The sequence below is a fragment of the Orcinus orca genome, chromosome 8 (genome assembly GCF_937001465.1).
Source record: "Orcinus orca chromosome 8, mOrcOrc1.1, whole genome shotgun sequence".
In the NCBI taxonomy this organism is placed as follows: Eukaryota; Metazoa; Chordata; class Mammalia; order Artiodactyla; family Delphinidae; genus Orcinus; species Orcinus orca.
Genome location: NC_064566.1, coordinates 34,142,206 through 34,158,514, shown reverse-complemented (window position 1 = coordinate 34,158,514; position 16,309 = coordinate 34,142,206). Strand labels below are relative to the sequence as shown.

Sequence of the window (16,309 nt, the reverse complement as noted above, 5' to 3'; positions counted from 1 at the left end):
GTGCTTTGCTTCAATTTCTAGTCAAAAATAGTCTGATTGGCCCATATCTTTAGTGATCAAATATACTTCTTTTATTTACCAGTTCTCGAGAGGTTGTGTGTCCAGGTCAGGCATAAATATTTTAAAACAATAAGAAATTTAGTCTAATTGAAAACCAATTTCTGGAAATAAGCCAAAAAGGAATAATTGGTAGATTGATAAAACAGTATAGATAAGCTCAAACTCCCCATTTTCTAGACCTTACTGTGTTTCTAGACACAATACTTTACTTCTTACTGATGTTTTTTACTTTCCTGAAGTAAATTTAAAAATGAGATCAAGTGGGAATAGGACTTGTACTTTAGTTATTTTGAGCTTTTTGTGATCAATTTCAATAACAATTGAAAGAATAAGTAACAGGAACATCCATATATCCACTGTATAGAAACAAGTTTTTAACATCTTGCCTTATTTATTTCATTTTTCTTTTTGCTGAACGATTTTAAAGTAAATGAGGTATCATAACTCTTTACCCCAAAATACATGCATCTCTAGAAAAATAAGAATATTCTCCTTCACAGACTAAGTACTATCATCATACCTAACACAACTGAAAATAATTCTCTAACATTATCTAATAACTAGATCATTTTCAAGTTTCTGATACCCGATTCAAATCCTAATACCTAGTCAATATTCATGTCTTTTGTAACCATTTGTTTTGAGTCTGGATCCAATTAAGGATCACATATTGCAGTTGGCTCTGTCTTTTAAATCTCTATTTTTTTCTTTACAAGATAATTAAATATAAATACATACAGAAAAGTGCACAAATCGTAAGCAAATAGCTTGCTGATTTTTTATAAACTAAACACACCTGTGAAGCAAACAGCAGTTCAGTAAATAGAATGTTATCAGAATACCATAAGCCCTCCTACAGCTACCAACAATTTTTTAAGATATATGATTAGACACTTTTCTCTTATATTTGTTGAAATGTTTTGCAGCCTGAAGAAAAAGTACTTAATAGAGATGATCCTGGTATGAATTAAAAACAACACCTTCTCAGCAGGAAAAAAATATTTTCTTATAATGTTCTGAAGTTATTACTTATTCAACTAGAATGCTATAATAGACATTCCTGCATTTGGCCATCTTTGAAATAAGTAGATTCATCTAGCACCACTTTTCTAGAACACATCAGAAAAAATTCTTTTAACTCTGCACTTTTTGAATCTATCTATGATGGTGTCACTAGAACTTTTATCTAAAGCCACAATACTCACTGTTTATTATTAGGACAGGTTTTTGTGTTTTGATTTGTTCCTTGTGAGCACCACAATATATCTTCCTACTATATTGCTTTAAAGTGATCTGTAAGAAGTTTCATTACATTCACAATTAATACTAGCAATTATGAGGTTCTACATCCAGGAATAATTACTAAATCTGTGTAAAATATGTATGCCACCTCTTTTACTAATTTGGTCAGGTTAATAATCCAAAGCTAGCATTAAACACAGTTAGAGTAGGCTATTGTTTCTTCACCAAACAGTATTTCAGTGCTCAAAATAAAGAATTGAGAAAGTGTTTGGAACTGTGAGAGATATGTTAAGGTCTAAAAATATTAGTCTTGGGGAAAGATACTTGTTTTATATTTGGGCATACACAGGATCTTTAAGTATACTAGGTGTAATTTTTTGAGTGTCATAAGCAAAGCCAATCATATTTAAGTTAATTTTGAATGTCTTGAATATCATAAATAACTAGTTATGATGTATCCATGGTGTGCTGGGTGGCCACATGCTTTAGCCCAGATGTATACCATGTGAATTTTACCGAATCTTGCACTCCAGTGTCACAGAGTTTATACTGATATGCACTGGCTATCAAGAGAATTTGTAGTTAGGTAGTGTTATCATTGACTTTTGATAGGGCCTAGGATATTGCACTCTTAATTCTTCTTATTTTTCTCCTCCTAACTATTGATACATTGAATTTTCAACATTTTAAATAAAATATGTCAGATACCAACAAGGTCACTGATTTGGCAGTGAGTTTTAGCTGAGACCTGATCTATCACTGCCAAAGATCTTGGAAACTAGGATCTCTGCTTTTGGAATTACTTTTCTATAAATATAGAATCTTGTATATTTCTAAAACTAAATCAATTTAATCAGAAGGAGAGACTGATATCCTTTTCTCTTCTTTCAACAATTATTCATGCAGCTAAGGTTGACTGGACTGTTGCAATTAATGATTCACTACCTCCTTCCTACCTCCTACTCATGCCCCAACGTACATATCCTAAAAATGCGAAGTATCTATTATTCCCATTTAAGTTAGAAAATATTTATAATGGTCAGAATGGCTCTCTTTTTGGGATTTCAGAAATTCAGGACTCCATGGAGGAAATTTTTTACATCTATGCCAGTCTATGCAATAATTGTTGCAAACTTCTGCAGAAGCTGGACTTTTTATTTATTGCTTATTAGTCAGCCAGCATATTTTGAGGAAGTCTTTGGATTTGAAATCAGCAAGGTATGTAAAAATTATGCTTCTTTAACTAGAGCATTATTTTTTTACTTAAGTGACCATTAAGTTCCTTTGCCAAGATTTTATCTTCTAAATTTCATGAGTTATTCATTTATTTATTCAACAAATAACTTCTAATAAACAAAGACTAAGTAAGGTGTTTGAGTGCCTACTACAATCAAGTGCCTGATAGAAATGGCTCTTTGTTGCTGGGAGCACAGACAAAACAGACCTATTCTCTGCCCTCAGAGAGCTTACATCCTGGTTGAGGTGGGTAGCAATATAGACTTTTCCCTGTAAATAAACATAATTCCCTTTAAGTTTCAGGTCAAAGACAATACAACAGTGAACAAAAATTCTTTTATTACAATAGAATTGTATTTATATAATTATCAATCTAACTCTTCTTCAATGCTCTCAGAAATCTGTCTGGCTAAAAGATTTGAGGATAGCAAAAATATCTGAAAACATTCTTGTATGTTATTTATCCAGTTTAATCATTTAGCAAGCATTTGTGGAACATGATATGTGAAGATTTATGTGTTAGATTCAGAAATAAAAACGTGGTTCCTTTCCTCAAGAGTTCACAGCTTGGTGGTGTAGACAAAAATAATACATTTCCAATTATAGCACAGCATTCTCAATGCTACAGACATTTATTTGTTGCTATGAAAATATAATCATTTTGAGATTTTTAGAAGGATAAAATGAACATAAAAATACTACTTTACATGAAATTTACAAAGTCCTTTCATACTCATGAACAACCTTGTTTGGTCTACCAGCTGGATAACTTCCGTCATTTCTATGGAAATGACGGAGAAACAGAGACTAGGGAAGGTATTTAAATTGCCTAAGGCCAAGCTAACAATAAGTGACAGAATCAAGTGTAAGCCCATATCCTTTGATTTATGTTTCAATTCCCTTTACTATGCCATTCAAATTCAGGTAAACCGTAATTCATTTAAGCATTTCACAAGTATTTGTTCAATGCCATCTCTGTGCCAAGCCCTTTGCTGAACCCATTTGTCTATACTGGCCATGGACTTGCTATTTCTCTTCATGTCATTACGTAAGTCCAGCTGGGCTCGCTATTCATATTATGTCTCTACTTGAAAGACTGTCTAAGGCCTGGAACTGAAGAAAACCTGAATTTAGGAGTCTCTATTCTAAGAGCTCTTTTGTAATCCCTGTTTCTAAGGAAACTGTTTCCTCCATTCTTGAGAAGAATGACTGCTTTAGACAGGGTTCCTCTCTCTGGAGCTGATCAAACATTGCAGGGTAGCCTTTGGGAGCTCTGAGAGGTGTTATACTTCTCAACAAAGGCTGCTGGAGGTGTGAGTCCATTTTCACAATCTAGGACAAATATGACACTGAGAGGCTATTAATAAAGTCAGGTCTCGTCGGGGAGAGTGAAGGAGCCAATTGATGTTAATGAAACTGTGTGGTCATTCTGGCCTTGTAGCTCCAATTAATTGAAAATGCCTGAGTAAAAGCAACAATCTCTTGCAAAAACTAAATATAATCAGATATGTTGCTCTGATTCACTTACCATATTTTTAACTAAAATTTTGGATAAATTCTACACACACACATTGGCCTGAAGATTTTAATTATACTGGTTAAAAAAAATTACTGACTTAACCTGAAAAATGTGAAAAGGAGGTGATTGAGGAAATAAAGCATGGGCTTTGGAGCCAGGCTGACATGGTCCCAAATCCAAGCTCTGCAAGAGACTGTTGATACATAACATAATCTTGGGCCTGCTCTTGAATAATTGTCATCCTCAGTTTTCTTACCTGTAAATAATGGTATTAAGACCATCTTTCAGAAGTGCAACAAAATTTAAGTGAACTAAAATAATTACATGGAGAATGGTTCTAACCAACCTTAGTTAAATTGAGTATCCTGTAGACAAAACCACAAGTGCAATGGCTTTTTCATACACACACACACACACACACACACACAGAGTCTCAGCCTGTACTCATATATAAAACTTCTCAACCCCTTGAGAATGGCATAACCCTCCTCTAAGTCACAGTTTCTTCGTCAATGCACTGAGAATAATAATATTAAAGATTTTCCATCTGGAGTGAAAGAGAGAATTAAAGTGCTTGGATATTTAAGGTATTTTAGAGTCTTTTACTACCTTAATTACTAACCATACCAAGTCAATGGTCGTGACACCACAGTATACAGCATTATAAAATAGAATCTTTTCTCAAACCTTCAGTAATCTAGTTTGGAAGGGCATGTTTATACAAATAATAAACATTTATCTAATACTTAACATTTTCCAGGAATTGCACTTCAAAGTATACTTAGTAAAAATCTTCCTTGTATCTTTATACATACAAAATGTACTAAGTCCATATATATATAGTGGTAATATACAATTAACATGTATTTTGTTCATAATTTCTGCCCCCGTGATGTCCAGAGGACAATGTCTTACATATAATTATTGATCAGAACGTGTGTTTAATTGATGCTGGCAGGTTAGGCTTTAGATTGGGCCATTTAGTATGAAATTAGTACAGAAACTATATACTGCTCTGTGACAATGTGACCAAGTATTGGTATTTGACAAGGAAATGCCTAAAACTGAGAATTGATTTGCATTTTTCTGGGCTCTTAATCTTTAGAAACTAAATATAAAACTCATAAGAGATACATATTTAAAATGGAATTAGGGTTTTAGCCTTATTATAAATTAAAATGAATTTTAAAATAGTCTCTTCAAGGTTTGTCTAATGTATTTCTCTTCTCTCTGACTCTGTCTCTGTCTCTCTTTCTCTCCCGCTCTCATGCTAATGATGAGATTTTGCAAACATATTTAAGACTATAAAAAGGATACATAAATGTGAATCACTCTGTGATAAAATTCAGGATAGTTTACTCATAAACTCAAAATTTACTGACTCAGAAAAAAAGTATTATCTTCTAGAAGATAAAAAAGGATCAAAGTAAATTTGCTTAGCTTTTCTCATTTATTCTGTGGAAGTTATTGCTTATTCTGGGACTAAGTAAGTAAGTGGTCATTTAGAGACAGTATTTTTTTTCTTCCTTGTCCATAAAGAGCTTATGAGACTATTAAATTGCCCATATTACTTATGGTCACGTATATTTCTCCCCTTTCTGTTTTTCATCAGGTTGGCATGCTATCTGCTGTTCCACACTTAGTAATGACAATTATTGTGCCTATTGGAGGGCAGATTGCAGATTTTTTAAGAAGCAAGCAAATTCTTTCAACTACTACAGTAAGAAAGATCATGAATTGTGGTGGTAAGTACATAAATGATGTTAAGAACATCTTAACATGATGTTAAGAACATGTTTATTTCATGAAGTTCCAACTGACGTGAGTGAGTCAACTTTTTCCATGCGTATCAAATATGCTGTTAAATTTGCACCCTTGCTGTTCATTCATAATCATTCTCCCATCTTCAAATTTTCATAACTCCTAGTTTTAAATAATTGCATGACTAACTTTACCTTTCCCACCATTGAAACTTAAGGTTGTTTTTGACGTTTTTATTAAAACACAAAGAAGGCTTCAGTAACCTCTGTGCATAAATTATTACTGTTATTATTATTTTTTAAGATAGACTCCCTGAGGTGGTTTGCTAGGTCAAGTATTGATGTGTGATCATTTTTAACAGTTTTGACTCATCAGAAGAATTTACATGAATTTCTGAAATATTTTCATGTGTCTGTTTCTGAAGGTTTTGGCATGGAAGCAACGCTGCTTCTGGTTGTTGGTTATTCTCATACTAGAGGGGTAGCAATCTCGTTCTTGGTACTTGCAGTGGGATTCAGTGGATTTGCTATCTCTGGTAAGATACTTTTTAAAAAAATATGTACTTGTAACACTTTGATTTTTGTTAGTGATAAAAAGTCTATACATTCTACTTTCCCCTTTAACATTTTGAATGTTGAGAAGGTTTACTCAACATATTTCCACTAGAAAATAAAAATAATAAAACATTTAGAAATTATTATTTGGATATGTTATGACTCACTACTCACTTTTCCCCTGCTTACCCTTACTCTTTTTTTTAAGTGAATATCTCCTCCTCTCTGTGGAGTGACTATCACATATTAAGTATTGGATAACAAATCATACCTCCTTTCATTCTCATTATACCCCTGAGCTAAATTATCAAAAAGTAGTTATTAAGCACATGCTATGAACCTGGTATCTTTTAAGGAGGGTGGTGAATGTGGTAGAGGATACTCTATAGTCACCCACTTCTTAGAAGTTTGGGATTCTCTGAGCCACATCTTCTGTGTGTATTTCAGGTTTCAACGTTAACCACTTGGATATTGCTCCAAGATATGCCAGTATCTTAATGGGCATTTCAAATGGTGTTGGCACATTGTCAGGAATGGTTTGCCCTATTATTGTTGGTGCAATGACAAAGAATAAGGTAAGATAGAGCAAAAGAGATGTTCACTTGTAGAATATCTCTCTCATGGTTGGGGAAAAGCATTAAAATATTCTCTTTGGCATTCTCTTTGTGACCCAGTCACCACACCTCTGAGTAGGGGAGATAACTGAGGTTCAGAAGAGAATTTATCTCTAAGAGCTCTGAGGGAACCCTCTTCCTCAACCAATAAGTGTATGCTTTTCAACACCTTTTAATATTTCTGATATCCCTGGTGAGGCAAAACAACAACAACCTAGCTCATTATTATAAACAAGTGGAAGTCTTCTGAACTTTATTTGTAAACATCAATTCAGACTTCTCTGCAGTAATTGATGGAAGAATATTGTTATCAGCTATTTGTCTTTATAGGTAGAGCTTCTAAATTATGGTTTACCAAAAGGAAATAAAAGAAGTGGGAGAAAAAATATGTAACTCGATGGAAATTAAAAGATAGGTTATGAATATTTTAAAAATTAGCAGACCTTAGATATATTTGGAGTTCTATTTCAGGACTTTAGATTAAAATTTTTTTTAATTTTTTGAATGAAAGTCATAGTATTATAGAGCATTTCTATCACATTATTTGCTTTGTGTGATCAGAACAGGTGTTTCCCCTGAAGATAGCATTTTATGAAAAGCTTGATGGTGGAACATTCAGAGATGTTAGGCTTTTCAAACATGGGGAGTTTGTTCTCACACCGCCACTTTTTGTCACTGCAGTCACGTGAAGAGTGGCAGTATGTCTTCCTGATCGCTGCCCTAGTCCACTATGGTGGAGTTATATTTTATGCAATATTCGCCTCAGGGGAGAAGCAACCCTGGGCAGACCCTGAGGAAACAAGTGAAGAAAAATGTGGATTTATCCATGAAGATGAGCTTGATGAAGAAACAGGGGACATTACTCAAAATTATATAAATTATGGTACCACCAAGTCTTATGGTGCCACAACACAAGCCAACGGAGGTTGGCCTAATGATTGGGAAAAGAAAGAGGAATTTGTACAAGAAGACGTACAAGACTCATACACTTATAAGGACCGAGGTGATTATTCATAACAAAGCTAATTGCTGGATTTATTTTTAGTGTTTGTGATTAAATTAATTGTGATTGCACAAAAATTTTTTTAAAAATGTGGTGTAAACATGTAAACATATCAGCCAGGCAAGTCTTGCTGTAAAAATGAAATCAAAACAAACTCATGAAGTTACCACCAAGTGCAATCTATAGAAGTTGTGAAATTCCATCATTTCCATTCAAGTCATCCATTCTTGCATTTGTGATTTAAAGGTTGACTGGTCAAAACTGTAGAAGCAAGTAGTTAATCATTGGATTCATATGAGCGAAAACTCATCACCATTTAATAAAGCACAACTAAAACAGTTGGCACATCCCATCCTACAAAGGTTAGGAAGCCAAAGCTACTTGATCATGCAAAATGCACTTATGTATTTGTTACACTGTAGGGCAAGATATCGTGCAGAAATCCTGCTAAAAAAAAGTGAAATTGTCATGTTGGCTGCATTAGATGTTGGCGACATTTACTGACTTAAATCATGGAGTTGAGATATCTGTCATGCAGAGAAGAATGTTGTGGGCTAGCAACTAGCAAGGTGTACTAAATAATTATTGTTATTACATAATGTAGAATATTTTGTTGATTCTCAAGAGGAATATCTTGCAGTGTTTTATATGAAATGCTTTGGCACAAACATTTACATCTGTGAAAAGGAACTTGTAAAGTGGGGGGTATGCTTCATGTTCTTCCATTCATTTATCTAACAGTATAAAACACTTCACACTTCAATAAAATCTGACTTTTCATGTAGCATATCACTTTTTTGCAAAAAATATTAAAAATAAATAAACTCCAATGTATTTTTTATTACAACTTTGTACTGGTTGTAACTGGCATTAGAAAAAAAAGATGCATACACCATAAAGAATCTAATAAGAAATTTATTATGGAGATATAGCCCTTAAAATGCAATATTAACAACAAAAGAAATAGAAATGATATAGATATCCTTCTTCCTTAGTAATTAAATATAGATAAAACGTGTGCCACAGAGCTATATATAATATGAAAAGATAAACTTAATAGAGATATTGTAAGTAGACAATTTTATTACTTAAATTCCCATTAAAATATTTGTCTTAAATATATAGGACAATAAATTATATGAAAATTATATCTATCTATATATCTGTATATCTTATACATATCCATACACAGATACATAATAAACAATCTTCAGAAAAAACCAAAAATAGCATACACCTAATGTTGGGTTAGGGGACTGCAATTTCTACTTTCATAGAGTCATAGAATTTTAGATGGGGCAGAGGCATTTTGCTTGTCATTTCTTAATATAACTCAACAGGAATTGTAACATTTGTGTACCGAGCAATAAGTGCAATGAATAAAATTTCCTGTCTGTATATTATCTTCATTTTGCTTGTGGTAGCTGTTTGGGTGGTTGGAATGATTTTTTTCCTTTAAAAAGTTAACATCAGACCTCTTTATAATGTTCTAAAATGACAGTGATGCATTTCCCAATTCAACTTAAAATACTATTGGTGTGTTTAATTGTCTATTCTGGATATTTGATCTGTTCATTGTATTGTGCTAGTGACTGGAGGCCCTGCTAATGCAAATATAAAACATAAAGTTTGTTTTAAAAATGCAAACGATTCTTGACCTTAAGATAATAAAAATATCTTTTGCTTTGCGTCTCAAAGTGATGTAATGTGATCATCGCTTCTGTTGTGTTGAATGAAAAGATGTGGACTATCATTTTGCTGCAGCAAAAAAAAAAGTATTAATAAAATGTTCTATTTATCCTTTTGCAAAAAAAACAGTACATTAATTTGGGTTTATTTTATGTTGTTGTAGCTTGGCTTTGTATAGTTTAGCTTGTGTATGTCCCAACAAAATCAAATGCAGGCTCAAGAACATCAGCCTTTTCAGCCACTTGAGGTTTAATGGAAGAACATGGCATTCTTTAGATTGTGTGGGATGTGGTTCCACAAAGAGAGTTTTACATCAAGAAATAGGAGGTCTCTGAGTCAAACTCTTATCTTTCAATGCCCGTCTTCTCACAACTTGTGCTAAGCTTTAAAAAAATTAGGAAAAAACTCAACACTTGTCAGGTCAATGATACTACCCAATTTTATTTATTTATTTATGGCTGTGTTGGGTCTTCATTCCTGTGCGAGGGCTTTCTCTAGTTGCGGCAAGCGGAGGCCACTCTTCATCGCGGTGCTCGGGCCTCTCACCATCGCGGTCTCTCTTGTTGCGGAGCACAGGCTCGAGACGCGCAGGCTCAGTAATTGTGGCTCACGGGCCTAGATGCTCCGCGGCATGTAGGATCTTCCCAGACCAGGGCTCAAGCCCATATCCTCTGCATTGGCAGGTAGATTCTCAACCACTGCGCCACCAGGGAAGCCCCAATACTGCCTAATTTTGACTGTATATATACCTTGTGCGGGAACTGCCCTAACCATTTTGTGTGGAGTATCTTATGGAACACCACAAGGACCCTCCAAAGTAGGTACTCTTTTTGTTCCCAGATTACAAGTGAAGGAATTGAAGCTCACAAAGTTTCAATAACTTTCCCAAGGTAAAATTGAGTCATGATATTTTAGTATAACGTGTCAGCCAAACCAGCAAATAGTGAGCAAGATTTCTCAGGGAAGCCAATGGAATGTCTATGTCACTGGAAAGGTGATCATTTGCCCTGATTTCCAATTTTATAGATGTGTAGAAAGGGAAGACCATCATTATATAACATTGGTAACTGAGATTCATAGAACTTATTACTTAACGGGACTCACAGGACGATTTAGTTGACACTCCTTATTTAACAAATGAGAACACTGAAGGTCAATAAGGGAAACTGACTTGATCAAGAGGACACAGAGGATATTATGGATTTGGAAAGAAGTTGTTATAATTAGCTGTGTTTTTGCTTTTACTTTGATTTTTTTAGACTGGTTTTTACTTAAGGAATTAAATAAGAATATTTATTGGTTCAACCACTACCCCATATCCACCACTCACATAACCTCAGAGTGGGAGGTGAGGGAATATATTTTCTCTTCCCGTAATCCTCTGCATAAAGAAACAACAGCCAGAGGCCTCGCCTAATTTTTAAGGAGGCCCACAAGCCATCTCTCCATAACTTGAGGGCAGGAATGAAAATGTCTTAATCTAACACTCTGGAATTTTTCCAGTTCCATAATACAAAAGTTTACAGTTCCTATAAGAAAATTGTCCTAATGATGTCTCTAAATTTTACCACTGGCCACACTCATTTACTCTGATCTCAATCATGCAAAGTCACTTTCCCTTTCATTTTCCCCCTTATCCCAATGCCCACCCCCATCTGTACTGTTGTATGCATCTAGTATTTTGCAATTTACAAAATGCTTTCCCATGCATTCCCTCATTCCATCCACACATCTGCCTTGTAAAATTGAAAGGCCCCATATCAATATTAGTATTTCTATTCTCCAAGTAAGGGAACGGTCTAAGCAGTATAGTTAGCTTCCTAAAGTTTCCACAGGCAGGATTAGAACAAGAATACAGGCTATCTGGCTACAGCAAGAGAGTAATTTATTTTTTACTTTTAAATCACTTTATTAATCTTCTGATTATAAATGTAGGATGGGGGAGGGGATCTTCATTGGAAAGAACAGTATTAAGAACAGTGAAAATAAGGGTAATCAAAAATCTTACTATCCAGAGATAAACACTGTTAAAATTTTTAGGTTATTTTCTATGAAAAATACACAGAAAACTCTCATATACCTTGTGATTTACAAATTTGAAGTCATACTTGATCTACTGTTGCCAACTACTTTTTTCGTTTAACAGTGTGGCATGCATATTTTCCTATTTGATTATTGGAGTTCTATAGTCTAATATATTACATAACATAGGCTATATTTAATCTATTTATGCAATACCTTAGTTATGAACATTTCATTTTTGCACTCTTTTCCCTTTATCTTTCTGCTTGCATGGTGTTTTGGGGAAACCTGACATCACATATACATATACCTTTAACTTCTATAACCATAATGGATATTTAAGTTACTATTTGTAGTTTATTGTTCCTGTGTTTGTCTACAGAGAGTATTACTGGCAATTGGCTTTTCTGGGATTTATTTACTAGTTATTCATTCAATAAATGTCTACTAAGCAGCTACACTGTGCAATCAGGGGGGATACACGGGGGAGAAAACAGCCCCTGTTCTCTTGGACCCTAAAGTCCAGTTCCCTTCTTGAGATGTTGGCGACACCCCCAGCTGCCCAGTCAGGCCACACAGATGTGACGGAGAGACGAAGCTCCTGTCTAGACGCCAGAAACTTGCTAACTTTCCTGAGAAAGGATTTTTCTTAATCCCCCAAAGACCTAAAGTGGGCTGCATTCAATGTACTCCCTACATCATTTTTTAAAAGTTTCAGGTGAGGAAACTTTTCTCAGCCTCAGAGATGCCTGTGCTGCAAGGAGCCTAGGCTGTGGGGTTGGGCTGGGGTGGGAATCAGTGTCAACCATCTCCAGTGCCTGACTCTCTGCAGGAGGGGAGAGGGATGGACTGAACTTCTAAGTGCATTTTTTTCTTTTCTAAATTTCCTTCTGTTTGTGCTCCTCCCCTGGGCTTTTAAGGACCTATATATTTTCTCTTTTCATTTTTTTCCCCTTTATCTACATGCTGCCTCCCTAAGTTTTAACCTCAAATAGGGGTTATTGACATTTAATTCTAGTGGGTTTTTCTTTTCTCTCCATCTTCATCTCATGCAAGACCTCAAACCTGAATTTTCATTCAGCAGCTGTCAAAAACACTTTATTTGTGAAGGTTATCGGTCTATGCTATACAGTCCCTTCAAATGCTCAATCTTCTCCAAGCTTTCCCCTGAATGCAGCAGGCACCTGAAAGCTGCATAATCTGGACTCTTATCCTGTCTCTTGTCCAAATTCGGTAGCTTTTATGAAATGAAACCCTTGGCTTTCACCAAGAGCAAACAAAATGAAGAAACCCCTCCAGTTTTGTTAAATCACATTTGAGAACATGTTTTATTACTTTACTTAATATGCGTTAGATAAATATCAAAGAGTTTGAGGAATGCTTTTCCTGATGCATTAGAGCACTGTCAACGATTAGATAGGAAAGGACCTGGGATCCACCATGGCTCCTTTGTCTGCTTCTCAAGGAGCTTAGAGACACTCTTTTTGGCTCAATTGCTGCTTTTATCTCCCTTTCTCATTTTCATTTAGTTTTCGTCTTTTACAGTTTGTTGGTTTGTTTAGGTGTTATTTACCTTTGATTTTATTTTGAAGGAGGATGTGAATGAAGGATCAAGTATAAAAATTATGATAATAGGAATTATTTATAGCTTATGAAATGCCAGATACTATTCTCAGGGTTTTATTTGTATTAATTCACATAATGTTCACAATAACACTTGATGGTAGATACTACTATCAACCACATTTATAAATGAGGGAACATTGGCACAGAGAAGTTAAGTAACTTATCTGAGGTCATACAACTAATGGAGTAAAGTTAGAAAGTGAACACAAGCCATCTGGCTCCAGACCCTGTACTCTTCATCACTACCGTACACTGCATCTAAATAGGTGTGTGACTTTGGGAAGTTACTTAAGTCTACTGACGCTCAATTTTTTAATTTGTAAAATGACAATCTAACACCTCATTAGTAGCTGGTTTTGTAACTAAATCAAATAACAGAGAACTTGTTAGCAGAGCAAGCTGCACGTAGTGTTTAACAAATGTCCTTTCCCTTTCCCCTTCCTCATTTTACTAAGTAAACACTAGACATTAACTCTTCCAGTATAACTTCGTCAGATTCATCAAAATGGACCATTTTGGAAACTATCTTTAGAGAAATTTTTATTTTTACCATAACTAAATTACTCAGATTTGTTCTCTAAATTATTTTTTTTGAATTTGTGTGTTATCAGTTATGTGACACAAGTGCAGAACATTAAACACTATTGGATGTGACTTATGTAAAATATAATATATACTTATACAAATTTAAGAACGTATATACTGCATAATGAAAGGATAAAAACATAGGTTGGAAGGATACACACAAAAGTATTCATAGCAAAGGACAGCCTCTTCAATAAGTGGTCCTGGGAAAACTGGACAGGTACATGTAAAAGTATGAGATTAGATCACTCCCTAACACCATACACAAAAATAAGCTCAAAATGGATTAAAGACCTAAATGTAAGGCCAGAAACTATCAAACTCTTAGAGAAAAACATAGGCAGAACATTCTATGACATAAATCACAGCAAGATCCTTTTTGACCCACCTCCTAGAGAAATGGAAATAAAAACAAAAACAAACAAATGGGACCTAATGAAACTTCAAAGCTTTTGCACAGCAAAGGAAACCATAAACAAGACGAAAAGACAACCCTCAGAATGGGAGAAAATATTTGCAAATGAAGCAACTGACAAAGGAATAATCTCCAAAATTTATAAGCAGCTCATGCAGCTCAATAACAAAAAACCAAAAACCCCAATCCAAAATTGAGCAGAAGACCTAAATAGACATTTCTCCAAAGAAGATATACAGACTGCCAAAAAACACATGAAAGAATGCTCAACGTCATTAATCATTAGAGAAATGCAAATCAAAACTACAGTGAGATATCATCTCACACCAGTCAGAATGGTCATCATCAAAAAATCTAGAAACAATAAATGCTGGAGAGAGTGTGGAGAAAAGGGAACCCTCTTGCACTGCTGGTGGGAATGTGAATTGGTACAGCCACTATGGAGAATGGTATGGAGGTTCCTTAAAAAACTACAAATAGAACTACCATATGACCCAGCAATCCCACTGCTGGGCATATACCCTGAGAAAACCATAATTCAAAAAGATTCATGTACCAAAATGTTCATTGCAGCTCTATTTACAATAGCCCAGAGATGGAAACAACCTAAGTGTCCATCATTGGATGAATGGATAAAGAAGATGTGGCACATATATACAATGGAATATTACTCAGCCATAAAAAGAAATGAAATTGAGCTATTTGTAATGAGGTGGATAGACCTAGAGTCTGTCATACAGAGTGAAGTAAGTCAGAAAGAGAAAGACAAATACCATAATACTAACACATATATATGGAATTTAAGGAAAAAAATGTCATGAAGAACCTAGGGTTAAGATAGGAATAAAGACACAGACCTACTAGAGAATGGACTTGAGGATATGGGGAGGGGGAAGGGTAAGCTGTGACAAAGTGAGAGAGAGGCATGGACATATATACACTACCAAACGTAAGGTAGATAGCTAGTGGGAAGCAGCCGCAGAGCACAAGGAGATCAGCTCGGTGCTTTGTGACTGCCTGGAGGGGTGGGATAGAGCAGGTGGGAGGGAGGGAGATGCAAGAGGGAAGAGATATGGGAACATATGTATATGTATAACTGATCCACTTTGTTATAAAGCAGAAACTAACACACCATTGTAAAGCAATTATACTCCAATAAAGATGTTAAAAAAAAAAGTATTCATAGCAATTGCATCTGGAAAGGAAGGAAGGGAATGGACCTGGGAAAAGCATAAAATAAATTTCAAAATTGTCATCTTTTAATTTCAAAGAAGATCTGAAGCAAATATGGGAAAATATCAATATTCGTTTACTCTCAGAATTCACATGTGGCTTTTAATTATATTTTTCATGGTACTTTTCTATATTTTAAAGTGTAAAAACAAGCAAACCAGATAAGATATATTTCCCAGAGAACACAAGTCTGATCTCTCTCCAGGTTTTTTTTTTTTTTTTTTTTTTAATCTCTGGGCTGGCAATGGAGATATTGTCATGATCTTCAAGAGCATTTGACAGTTATCTGAAGCCACAGAACTTAATACAACAGTTGTGGGAGAATGTTTTTATTTTATAAAGTCAAGGTAAAGGTAGAATTTTATGTGTTCATGAACAGATTTATGAATCCAAATGAAGATCTTCTGTACAAAGCTAACAAAAGTGTGCATGAGAATAAATGTCACAGATGAAGGCCATCGTTCTTGACAGATCTCATCATAGTCTATTGGACTGCTTCTCAAAGATTAAAAAAAAGGAGTGTTGGCGGGTGGAAGGGCATGTCTATCACTATGAATTCAGGGTGGAAATTAGTATATTGCCATTAGTCTAAAGGCACATTAACTTTCAATTCCAGTTGCAATGGGATCACAGATAAAACAAAATTATTGGGGTTCATGCCCTAGACCTGCCACTGCCCCTTTATATAATCCAAGACAAGTCATGTTGGCTCCCTGGGCTTGGGCTTTCCCATCTGGAGAATAAAGGGAT

General features: G+C 34.9%; 1 protein-coding gene across 1 annotated transcript in view; it reads left to right on the top strand.

Annotated features, from left to right (window-relative positions):
* Positions 1 to 9,787, top strand: part of SLC17A6 (solute carrier family 17 member 6) — a 38,525-nt gene extending 28,738 nt beyond the window's left edge. Inside the window, exons 8-12 of the mRNA XM_004263924.3 lie at positions 2,371 to 2,520; positions 5,670 to 5,802; positions 6,243 to 6,353; positions 6,820 to 6,947; positions 7,668 to 9,787. Of these exons, the coding sequence (XP_004263972.1) occupies positions 2,371 to 2,520; positions 5,670 to 5,802; positions 6,243 to 6,353; positions 6,820 to 6,947; positions 7,668 to 8,003 (858 nt within the window). The 3' untranslated portion in view covers positions 8,004 to 9,787. The remainder of the gene's footprint in view (positions 1 to 2,370; positions 2,521 to 5,669; positions 5,803 to 6,242; positions 6,354 to 6,819; positions 6,948 to 7,667) is intronic.
* The last annotated feature ends 6,522 nt before the right edge of the window (positions 9,788 to 16,309 follow it).